The following is an 11,905-nucleotide window of genomic DNA, read 5'->3' as shown; positions in this document are numbered from 1 at the left end:
AAGAGGAAATAAAATATTTTTATAAAAAAATTATTATTTATACTATTTTACCTTTGTTGTTTTCGTATTTGGTTGTTTATTTTGAAAATGAATGGATATTATTTAACTTTGTTTCATTTTTTGATTGTTTGATCCCTTCAATTCTCTACTCAAACAAAGTAAATGTATATTGTGTTTATTTACATTTTCTTATTTTCAAATAATATAAATGTAACAAAATGTTTATGTTCTTCATTTGATCCTTATATTTTATTCAATTATGTATGATTCCGTTATTTGTTTTGCCACTTTTCCAAACATTACATTAAGAGGTTTCTTAAGATTTAATTTGTAAGCAAATTTAATAGGTCGTGTTTTGTTAGATTACAACTCTCTCAACTCAATCTCATGAATTTGGCATGATTGGGGTAAGTTCACTCAAATGAAATGTCATATTCTAATTTTATTAATGTTAGTTGTGTGTTTGCTCATAATTAGTTATATACTCATATGTCTTTTTTAGTCATTTAACATTATAATCCAACTCAATTTTATAAATTTATTGCACTTTTTATATGTGTTCACTTCACTTTATCTCAATCGTAAATAAGTCATTTATAAAGGAAGAATAAAAAATAGTCATTTAACCACAAGTGTCTTAACAACATTTGTGGTCCCAGGCAAGACTTAATTTAGTGGTCTTTTAATAATATAGATAAATATTAAAAATTATTTTATTTAATTTTTTGAGATGCAAAATTGTTAATTAAAATTTTATATTCAAATTTTAAAAGTAAATATTTTTCAAATGACAATATATAGACAAGAAGAAAAGATATGAAAATATAAAAATTGAATAAGTAAAAAAATACAAAGAGTTTATAGACGAGTCCTACAAATTTAAAATTTATTGATTTAATTTTATTTTTTTAATACCAAAATCAATGTAGATTCTCTAAACAAAATTTTCGTCGTTCAAATAATCATTTTATTAAATTATCCATCTAAACTAATACCACTTATCATCTTTTTTTTTTTTTTTGATTACGTTACTAATTTATATCTCATTATTTATTGTCTAATATTGAAAAATGATTCATAAATTTAAAAACTTAGGGGTTTTCTAATCTAAATAATATCTCACTATACCTTACCTAACATTGAAAATGATTTGTAAACTTGAGGAGTTGGGAACCTCCTTCTTCAAATAAAATAAAATATAAATTTTAAAATAAATATCATAAAATAGAATTAATAATTTTATATCTCAAAATATTACAAAAAATTAATTAATTATCAATTTTGGGCCTCACTTTTTTGAAGGCCCTAGGCATAAGAGGCCTATGCCTTGAGGCAGGCCTATTTCACCGGTGACTCTAGTATCACCCTTTTGAGTTTCATTAATCTTAGTTTCTCTACTATTATTTGTGATATAATCTTATTTATTAAGGTAAGGTTTGTTAATCAAAATATGGGGTGAAAAATTGCATATATGATAAACATTCCAGATATTTGTTATTTTTAACACGTTTGTTAAAGTTATTTGACATTCTTTAGAAAAATCCTGACATAACTTCTTATTTGACTTTTTACAGATAGATTTATCTAGAGTGTGTGGCTTCTCCTCCAAATAAATTTATTTGATATTTGACAAATAAGACAAAATTATTCATATGTCAATTGTAGGATAATTAATGTTATTTAATATATTTTAAAATTTTAAATTTCTCTCTCTTTCTATATATATATATATATTTTATTATCTAATACAGTTTATTTTTACCAATTTTTAAATTATTTTATTCAATTTTATATTTTATTATCTATTGTGAAAATATATTTTGACAATTTTTAATTATCTACGTAGAATTATTGTAATTTCACCAATAATCATTTATACTTTTGGAGTCTTTTTATAATCTACTTTTGAACATGAATTTAGAAAATAAAACACTAATTTTAATTTAATTTTTATTTTTTTGACAATTCGCATTAATCATAAAATATATTTTTTTATTCATTTAGGGTGTCTGAGTTTCGCTCGACTAATCCTCAAGGGCTGGTGACCTTCCTCCTGATGCACCCCCTAGATAAATTCAGATGCGAACACAATCTATACACACTAAGAACTGGACATTCAGTGCAGTCTATACTGGATTTAAACCTTTGGACATTATAAAATACTATTTTAATCATAAACTTGTTGTTGATATTAATATACAATTTTGAATGAATTTGGTAACAGGGATATTTTGCTAAAACAACTCTTATTCCACTGCTTATCATATGCATTTAAAAAATATATAGAAAAAAATATAATTCTCAATAAATTCAAAAAATTTTAATAAACAGTCTGAAAAAAATATTAGAATGCTTTTTAATATTATTTTGACAATTTATATCTTAATCTAAAAAGTATTATAAATTTATCTTAATATTTCCTTATTTTACTTATTTTAACAAACGTTACATAAAAAAAAAAAACCATTTAGCTCATTTCTTACAACAAAAATCCAAAATTATTATAATTTAAGTCAAATCTATAATTTTTTCAATAAATAAGATAACATCACCCTAGGCATGGTGATAGTAGATTAACAATTGACACTCATAATATTTAAAATCAATAATAGTCACACTAGCATGTGTATTATGTCCTAACTTGTATATATATATTATGGTAAATTTAGTGTTATTAGAATTTTAATAATCCAAATTTATAAGTATACTATGATGCACAATTAAAATGTTTTAAATATTTTAATAATTCAAATTACTTGTTATCAAACTTATTTTGGGTATTTGGACCTCTTGGGCTTCTTAAACTTTTCCAACTTTTAGATTTTTTGGGATTTCTTATTGAATTTGGATTTTTCAAATATTTAAAATTTTATATTTTTATATTATGAATTATATATTTTTTTATTATTGATAATAACCAGTGTTATCACAAGGAAGACGATTATTAAGAACGAGAATAGATTGGGTATATCTCTTAATTTATCTTTACTTTGCATTGGTTAATCTTATTTTGGTGAGATTTATCTTAAATTAAATTTTATCTTTGTCTTGTGAAATTTAAAAATAATTTTGTACACAATATAATTGTTTCCTATATTTATTCTAACAATATGAAATATCATTTTAAAATATATAAATATGTATTTGTTATACGTATTTCCTGCACTACTTTTTATGGGCTAGGCTCAGTCCAGTAAGCCGGCCCAATCGCCTAGAGTCCAGAATAACCAAGCAAGCCCGCCAAGACAAGCTTATACATCGCTAAAATCCGAACTCGGATCGCAAAACCAAGCGAGCTCCCAACGATATATCCAACAAGCTTCCAGTAATGCTTCTAGCCCGCCGGTCTAAATCCTTCAGCTCACATAGACAACAAAGCTGTTGGACAGTCAGAGGCATAGGACCCATTTACTTTATCTGAAACAACCCATATCTCTCGTAATGAGGATCTCACTCCGATTTTATGTAGATGATAAGGACTGTTTGTCCCATATTATATCATATTTATATTTTTTATATCTTATGCAAATTGTGAACGCTCCTTATTATAAATAGGGGTAAAAAATATCATAAAAAAAAAAATCAACAGAAATAAAGAGATACTGTCACTCTGAAAGAATAATCAGGGTACAATCGTGGAGTAGGCATCGTTCTGGCAGAACCACGTGAAAATTCTTTGTGTTCTTCCTCCTTGTATCTGCATTTACTCATTAATTGCAGGCTTAACGAATCACGGTTGGCTAAAATTGAACATTGACATTTTTTGAGGTTTTGGCGATGGTGCGTTAGCACCGGGTTCGTCTCACATTGATTGTTCAGAAGGCGACTGAGGGACTCATAAGTGCAGTGGGGCTCTTGTCATTTGAAGGGCGAGAGCTAAGAGCTGATCCATGACTATGGGCCCATGATGACACGATGTGTAATACCCAAGAGTCCAGAGGAGGATAATATATATCGAGAATAAGTAAGGAAGAAAACAATACCAGCTGGATACTTTTTAAGTTAAATGCAAACAAAAAAACTCTCATGTTAAGCATGCTTGAGCTGAGGAAGCTCAAGGATGGGTGACCCCTCTGGAAAATTCGTGTAGGCCTATCAGGATAAATTGTCTTGGACCTTCCTATAGTTCGATGCGAGGTATTACAAAAAAATATGTCAACAGTATTACTTACAAAAATAATTAAGAATTAAAGTTAAATGTGACCACTTATAACTTGGTGGTAAATAACAATACTATTAAATTCAAATTTAATAAATTTTAATTGTTAGATTACGGGTGCTATAATTTTGAGATTATTGTTCTTACACGGTCTCCATCGCTCATGTTCTTGATTTTAATAAAGAAGGTAAATCACAAATAAACTTTTGACTCTTATTTAAGTTGAGTATCAAAATCATGAATTATTGATAGTAATCTTAACTAATTACTTACTTATCACTTGAACTATGCTCTAAGGGCAACGAGCAATGACTGTTATAGTCTTTGGATGATGGGTACGGTAGTTCACAATAAAGTAAAATTGACAAGCGTTAGCTTAACAATACATGGCCACGTGGGGCGGGTCATATAACCCGCACCGGATCCAGACAACGGCATTTTAAAATTCTGGGCTGGTGCCAAGAGCTAACTCAAACGCTCTCCCTCCTTGAAGGCCGGGATGGTTCTAAAGCATGTTAGAAAAGCCTCACCAACTAAAATCCACCGAACTTTCGAATCTTTTCACCAATTGCAGAACTGGTTTCCTACCAAATCTTTCAGACGATCACAAGTTGTTGCCATCGAGCTTGAGACTACACCGGGAGGTATAGAATCTGCCGGTTTTTGTGGGGGACGCCACCCGTTCGATGAAATTCCCCAACGAAGCCTTTCAGACAACAATCATTTGCTGTTCAAGTTCTCCCGCAATAATCTCTATGTCCAGGCACTAAATCTCTTTATGGTTACTCACCATTCTGGCTTGCAGATGGATGGGTCTACCCTTTCTTGTATTCTGAAGGTCTGCGGATGCCTGTCCAATCAGATTATTGGTGAACAAGTGCATTCTCATTGCATTAAATCTGGGTTCTTGGGGGATGTTAGTGTTGGGACTTCTCTTGTTGATATGTATATGAAAACTGCGAATGTTGTAGATGGGAGGAATTTTTTTGATGAAATGAAGGACAAGAATGTGGTGTCTTGGACTTCATTGCTTGCAGGTTATTCATGGAATGGCTTAGTTGATCAGGCAATGGAAATATTTTTCCAGATGAAAACAGAGGGATTCACCCCTAATCCGTTTACCTTTGCTGCTGTTCTTGGAGCTTTGGCAGATGATGGTGCAGTTAACAAGGGAACTCAAGTACACAGCATGATTGTTAAAAATGGTTTTGCATTGACTACAGTCGTAGGTAACTCTTTGATTAATATGTATTCGAAGTCAGGGATGATCAGAGATGCCAGAGCTGTGTTTGACAATATGGAGAACAGAGATGCAGTTTCCTGGAATTGCATGATTACTGGTTTTGTGACAAATGGTCTTGATGTGGAAGCTCTTGAACTATTTTATGACATGAGACTCACTGGTATAAAGCTTACGCAAATGATTTTTGCTACAATTACTAAGTCATGCGGCAGCCTTAAAGAACTGGGTTTTACAAGACAGCTCCATTGTCAGGTTCTTAAGAATGGGTTTGCTTATGATCTCAAAATCAGAACAGCACTTATGGTTGTTTATAGTAAATGCCATGAAATGGATGATTCTTTAAGATTGTTCTGTACAATGCAGGGGCTTTGGAATGTGGTGTCATGGACAGCCATGATTAGTGGTTACTTGCAGAATGGGGAAGAAGAGCAAGCAGTGAAGCTTTTCTGCCAGATGAGGAGAGAGGGTGTTGGACCAAATCATTTCACTTATTCAGCCGTCCTTACTGCTCATCCTACTGTTTCTCTCTTCCAAATCCATGCACAAGTGATCAAAGCAAATTATGAGAACTCACCTTCAGTAGGCACTGCACTTCTAGATGCTTACATTAAGATAGGTAATACCAGTGAAGCTGCAAAAGTTTTTGGAGTTATAGAAGAGAAGGACATTGTAGCATGGTCTGCAATGCTAGCTGGATATGCTCAAATTGGAGATACTGAGGGAGCTGTTAAAATTTTCCTCCAGTTAGCAAAGCAGGGGGTTTGGCCAAATGAGTTTACCTTCTGCAGTGTCATCAACGCATGTGCTAGTCCTGCTGCAGCAGTGGAGCAGGGAAAACAGTTTCATGCGAGCTCAATTAAATCAAGATATAGTAGTGCCCTATGTGTAAGTAGTGCTCTTGTTACCATGTATGCAAAAAGAGGGAACATTGAGAGTGCAAACCAAATTTTCAAGAGGCAGCAGGAGAGAGACTTAGTTTCATGGAACTCGATGATCTCAGGATATGCACAACATGGCTGTGGCAAGATGGCTCTTAAAGTATTTGAGGAAATGCGAGAGAATAACATAGAAATGGACAATATAACATTTGTAGGTGTAATTTCTGCCTGCACTCATGCAGGGCTAGTTGATGAAGGTAAAAAATACTTTGATATGATGGTCAAAGATCTTCACATTGATCCAACAATGGAACACTATTCATGCATGGTTGATCTATATGGTCGAGCTGGAATGCTTGAAAAAGCCATGAATCTCATAAACAGGATGCCACTCCCAGTGGATGCAACTGTTTGGCGTGCTCTTTTGGCAGCTTGCCGTGTTCATATGAATTTGGGTTTAGGTAAACTTGCTGCAGAAAAGATAATTTCACTTCAGCCACAAGACTCAGCTGCATATGTCCTGCTATCAAATATGTATGCAGCAGCAGGAAAGTGGCAAGAAAGAGCCAAGGTGAGAAAATTGATGGAGGAGAGGAAGGTAAGAAAAGAAGCTGGGTACAGCTGGATTGAGGTGAAGAACAAGACATTTTCATTCATAGCTGGTGATAATTCACATCCCTTATCAGATCGTATTTATTTAAAACTCGAAGAGTTACATATAAGATTGAAGGATGCAGGATATCTTCCAGATACTAATTTTGTGCTACAAGATGTTGAAGATGAGCACAAAGAAGCTATTCTTTCTCAACACAGTGAGAGATTGGCCATTGCTTTTGGATTAATTACCACTTCCCCTGGTACTCCAATTCAGATTGTGAAAAATCTTCGAGTTTGTGGTGACTGTCATGCTGTAATCAAGTTAATATCTATGATTGAAGGGAGAGAGATTACTGTTCGAGATTCAAACAGATTTCATCATTTTAAAGGAGGTTTATGCTCTTGTGATGATTATTGGTGACTCTTAAACAGATGGGTAAAGAATGGGCTGTAATGGAAACTTGTGCAAGTGATCCACCTCAATTTTGTACAAAGTAGAAGGTTATTGCCAAACAGCATGTTGAAGTTCAAATCTATACACAGTACATCCCCCAAATTCATGGCCTGATGAAGGACCCATACACAACATAAGCATATGGATTAGCATCTTGTTGCTGCAGTACATTCAACATATTAAGGAAGAAAGATACTTGGAGCTTTTAAATACTGGCTGGTGGTTTAATCAGGGAGGAGTCTCTGTGGAAATGTCATGTCAACACTTTGCAAAGACTGAGCTATGAGAAGAAGTTTATGATCATTTATCTCCTCATTGATGTTAATACAGTGGCCAGAGGTACATGAAATTCTTTTCTATGCAGTCAAGAAGTTTTAATTCTTACAATCTTTGCTTAACCTGCGAGTCTCATGAACTGAATGTGTAGCTTTAGTTAAATATTTATGCATCTTGAACCAGTGTGGAATTGACATGGTACCATTGTGTGATATAGGGGCACTTCGTCTGCATTTGTTTGTACTGCCAAAGAAACAGATTTGACATAGCTTTGAGAATGTAAAGATGTCAAAATCTTTCAATAGGTATATGGAGAGGTGTGATGCATTGCTTGCACCAGTAATGCAGAAAAAACAAATGATGTTCTTAGATCAAAATCATAACTTTGTCTGAATCTGTTCCTTCAACTGGATTTTATGAGAGTAGGACCATAAAGGTATAGTTTGTGAATTGTTGGCATTTTCTTCAATCCCGTTGATGTTATCTAGGATCTTTACTTTATAGTGCAACAATCAAAAAGTTGATAACTGTTGTTGAACTTCTTTGGTAATTAAATTTGATTTTACAAACTGCTGCTAGAATTGACTTGCTTATTGACATCGTTGCAGATTTGAAGGTTGCCAGATTCCAAGAAGGTGACCTGAGTTTGATATGGTAGCCAGTTTAGAAATGGAAACAGGGAATGGAGGTGTAAGATTAATGTTACATCTGACATATTATATACCTGTGACTCCCATAGCCAGTGAATTTCATGTTGTGCAATACTCTCTCCAGTTTACGACAAACTGGAGTTTGCTTTGTCAGGTAGAAACATTTAAACTTGCATACTTCATTTGGTTAATGAGAAAATGCTGTTTTACTAAACTTAATGAGTTCTGAAACTATTCACTGCAGTAGTGAGAAATTCATCAACTTGGACTTTGTCTAGGGTAATAATAGTCATGGCAATGGGTTTCCTTAATAACAAGAGTTTGTGATGACAAGAAATATTTGATTTTTTCACTGTAAGGTTGTTAAATCTTTATCCCCAATGCTCATGTTAGGACTTCCCTCTTCCTTGTGAAACTGGGGAAGGGGGTGAACAAGCCCATACAAGTGCGGGAAGAGAGAGAAAATAGGGTATGGATGTGGCTGGAGAGAGAAACATACCAGGACTAGGGTTTAGACTCTGATACCATGATAAATTAGAGAGAAAAAATGGATGAATGATTTATCTTCTCTCTTATTGATACTATTGAGTCAATTATATACAGGAAGTAACGGGCCATAGGCTGTGCAGTACAAGTATAGTATGGTTAATGCTAATGTAATACAATAGCTAAACTACGATATATACACTATTCTAACAGTTACCTTATTAGTATTGTTTCCTTTATTTTTTTGCTACCTCAATTGGGTTGACTAATCCCTAACTATTTGGGATTGGTTGCCTAAATTGGAATCCACACTTGTAATAAATACCTAGTGTATAGTGTAAGTAACACAATACAATACAATATAGAAAAGTGTACTTTTCCACATCAGTTTATGCAGTTCAATTTCCAATTAAATGAAGGATAAATTGACTGTACATCCTTTGATCTTTGGTCCTTTGACTAAAAAATCCTTGAACTTTACAATTCGTTAAATTAGTCCTTGAACTTTTGTCCTTTGGTGTCGTGGCTAATTTTGGAAAGTTTGAGAATTGATTGGGTGAATTTTAAAATTTATGGGCCGTCCAGGCCAAATGACCAAAGTTTGTGTGTGTGTGTGGGGGGGGGGGGGGGGGGGTGTTGGTTTGGTCAATTTATCCATAAATGAATTCAGTAAAAAAGAAACTCCTTTTTCATTGCTAGAATTCACATTGAAATGCATTGGACTGAAAGATGCACGCCATTTTAAGTCAAATAGAACCTACTTTTATAATGTCTGGAGTTACTGTATTCGGTCACATTGAGAAAAAGACTGCCATCTGCAGTGCAAGTTAGTGAAAAGGTTTGTATCTGTTTTGCTTGATTGTAGCAACTAGTTTCCCGTAATGGCAAAGATTTCTTATTAAATTTAGAGTCGTGCTACAATGTTGAAGTCCGCCCAGTTCACATAGATGAAATCCGTCCGAATTTTATTTAAATGCGCGCGCGGTGTTTTCAAGGTGAGGATATTTTTGACATTTGATATTTTTAGTCATCCCGTACATTAACTAATTCGGGCAAAGTAGAATAATCCTTAAATTTAAAAGTTCCCTACATAGATCAGTTTTTCCATTTATGTCAGATGAAGCTTGAAACTTACTTTTCTGCTGCTACATAAGCTTTAAATTCTTCTGCCTGTTCTTGACCAATTAACGTGCTTGGAATCACGAACTGAAAGCTGACATCTTTTAAAAGTAGTGGATCTATGAGTATTATCCCCACAACACCACCTTCTCTTACAAAAGTCTCCTTTTCTGTTTGACTATCACTGTTTGACTCAATCTCACAGACCACAATCTCCCTTTTGATTAAGGTAGGGGCTAAAGTATTGTTCTTGCAGAAGCTAGAGAGGAATATTTGACAGAAAAAGTCATTAGAACACAGAGATAGTAGCCTGATAATAATCACTAGATTTGATTGTATTTCTCACGGTGAAAATTTTGACATTCTTGATGTATGTGGAAAAATGTGCAATACGAATTTTGGATTATTTATCAAAATTGTTGCAGAAAACATTATATACATCCGAGACAGTGAGCAGAAGATCCTTTCTTTTTGTTCAGTTTAATTTACCTTGCATTCTTTTGGGGAACTCCTGGGGCTACTGCAACACTTTCTGCTATCAAACTATAGTAGCCCTTCATGTTTGGTTGAGTTAAACCAAAATCCTGTAAACGTATGAGCAGATTGAAACTCACCTTTTTCAGAGGTGAGAAGATCATATATGAGCAGATAAATCACCTTTAACATTTTTGAATTTCCAAGATAAATATAAGATTGAAACTCATAATCTATAGTGCTTGCAGCAACATTGAGGATCCATGGAACAACATTAGATGTAGTGCCTGGGAAAAAGCTGTTCCCAGCTGATGCAGAGACAAGAATTCCTTTCTGGAATGTGTGGAAAGTTCCTATTGGTATTGCGTCCTGTAAGTAACTCGTCTGGGGTGGCAAAGGACCAACTAACAGAAATAATGTCAACACCATCGTGAATTGCATCATCCAGGGCCATGAGAAGATCGGCATCATTGCAGATACCAAACCAACAAGCCTTGTAGATGGCAGGTCTAGCAGTTGAGAACCAGCCACTGTGGAGGCAGTGTGAGTTCCATGCCCATCAGCATCACGAGCTGACTGGAAAAATGGTAGCTTGAAATGCTCGAGAGGTTTGTTGTCTGCTTCAAACCCTTTAAAGTAGAATCAAGCTCCAATGATTTTCCTACAAGGGGTTCAGCATAGCACTGCCGCACTGCCATATGAGCCAGAACCTTGCATTTGCAGTGGTATGTATAATTTAGCATGCTGTTATGGATTCTAGGCCTAGGGGGCACTGGACCTAGGCCTTCATCACTGAAGCTCCGGGACTCTGGCCAAATTCCTGAAAGTAAGGAAGAACTAGGATCTTGACTGTGTTGTTTCCTGGGATGCCCTTTCTTAGCATTCCCGAAAAACACATGCACATTGCATCAACACTTACCTTCGTATTGGTGGTGATGGCGATTCCATGTAAAACCAGAAACTTGAGGAAGAAGAAGACGGCGAGAACTTTGGCTACCATGTTTTCTGGTGAAAACCCAGAACAGCAAATACTGGAAAAACAAGGTATGGCTGGACCGGCTGGTTTGAGAATGTAAAATGGTGATGATTTTACATGAATTTTGCAGGGCCTTTTTATGGGCAAAACAATTAAATAGCCGGCTTGGCCTGAGTTAGGGCTGAATTTGATTGAAATTTGGAATCAGATTTTGGATATTCTGTAAACATGTAATGAAAAAAGTAAATGGATTCAACTGTGTGTACTCAGTTGGAGGTTTTTGTAGCCGGCTAATGTTAGATGCTCACTCAAGCAATACAGTGCTGAACACGACATTTTGATAATTTTTTTACATGCTATTTGTTTTGCTAAAGTAGTAGTAGCATCATGTAATGCTGTATGAGATTTAATTTGTTTAGTAATTATTGGCCAATCCTTGTCAAACTTCATATAAAACTAAGAGGACTTCCATGCACACTGTGGGTCAGTCCAAATGAAAATTATACATTGAATATAATTAAATCATCAAAATGTCATGTTATCCATAAAGCTTGTATTATTGTGGTCATTTTACAGTAATTGTGCAGTAGTAT

The 11,905-nt window shown here is 34.3% G+C and overlaps 2 protein-coding genes across 6 annotated transcripts; one reads left to right on the top strand and one right to left on the bottom strand.

The window, feature by feature from the left end:
• The first annotated feature begins 4,619 nt into the window (after window positions 1-4,619).
• On the top strand, window positions 4,620-11,666 carry LOC127791577 (pentatricopeptide repeat-containing protein At2g27610). Of its 5 annotated transcripts, none has more exons than XM_052321571.1 (3): window positions 4,620-7,670; window positions 8,216-8,411; window positions 10,585-11,666. In XM_052321571.1, exon 1 carries the CDS (start codon window positions 4,659-4,661, stop codon window positions 7,296-7,298), a length of 2,640 nt encoding a protein of 879 aa, XP_052177531.1. In that variant the 5' UTR covers window positions 4,620-4,658; the 3' UTR covers window positions 7,299-7,670; window positions 8,216-8,411; window positions 10,585-11,666. The 5 variants fall into 5 exon arrangements, with proteins under 5 accessions (XP_052177531.1, XP_052177532.1, XP_052177526.1 ...); XM_052321572.1 differs by having other exon boundaries at window positions 10,342-11,666; XM_052321566.1 differs by having other exon boundaries at window positions 8,216-10,487.
• Window positions 9,875-11,336, bottom strand: LOC127813059 (subtilisin-like serine-protease S). Its single transcript, XM_052353821.1, has 4 exons — window positions 11,256-11,336; window positions 10,520-10,912; window positions 10,352-10,446; window positions 9,875-10,121 (listed from the first exon to the last, which is right to left on the bottom strand). The coding sequence occupies exons 1-4, from the start codon at window positions 11,334-11,336 to the stop codon at window positions 9,875-9,877; spliced, it is 816 nt and encodes a 271-aa protein (XP_052209781.1).
• Window positions 11,667-11,905: the final 239 nt, after the last annotated feature.

The sequence above is a fragment of the Diospyros lotus genome, chromosome 1 (assembly GCF_014633365.1).
Source record: "Diospyros lotus cultivar Yz01 chromosome 1, ASM1463336v1, whole genome shotgun sequence".
Lineage (NCBI taxonomy): Eukaryota > Viridiplantae > Streptophyta > Magnoliopsida > Ericales > Ebenaceae > Diospyros > Diospyros lotus.
Note: the sequence above shows the minus strand (reverse complement) of the source record. Positions and strands in the feature narration are given on the sequence as shown.

What these genes read in the sequence shown, in the direction of transcription:
- LOC127791577 (XM_052321571.1), top strand. Translation starts at nt 4,659, where the DNA reads ATGGTTCTAAAGCATGTTAGAAAAGCCTCACCAACTAAAATCCACCGA.
- LOC127813059 (XM_052353821.1), bottom strand. Translation starts at nt 11,336, where the DNA reads ATGGTAGCCAAAGTTCTCGCCGTCTTCTTCTTCCTCAAGTTTCTGGTT. An exon ending in CCATCACCACCAATACGAAG is followed by an intron (nt 10,913 to 11,255) that starts GTAAGTGTTGAT and finishes CCATTTTTCCAG; the next exon opens with TCAGCTCGTGATGCTGATGG. An exon ending in GTTCCCCAAAAGAATGCAAG is followed by an intron (nt 10,122 to 10,351) that starts GTAAATTAAACT and finishes ATTCCTCTCTAG; the next exon opens with CTTCTGCAAGAACAATACTT.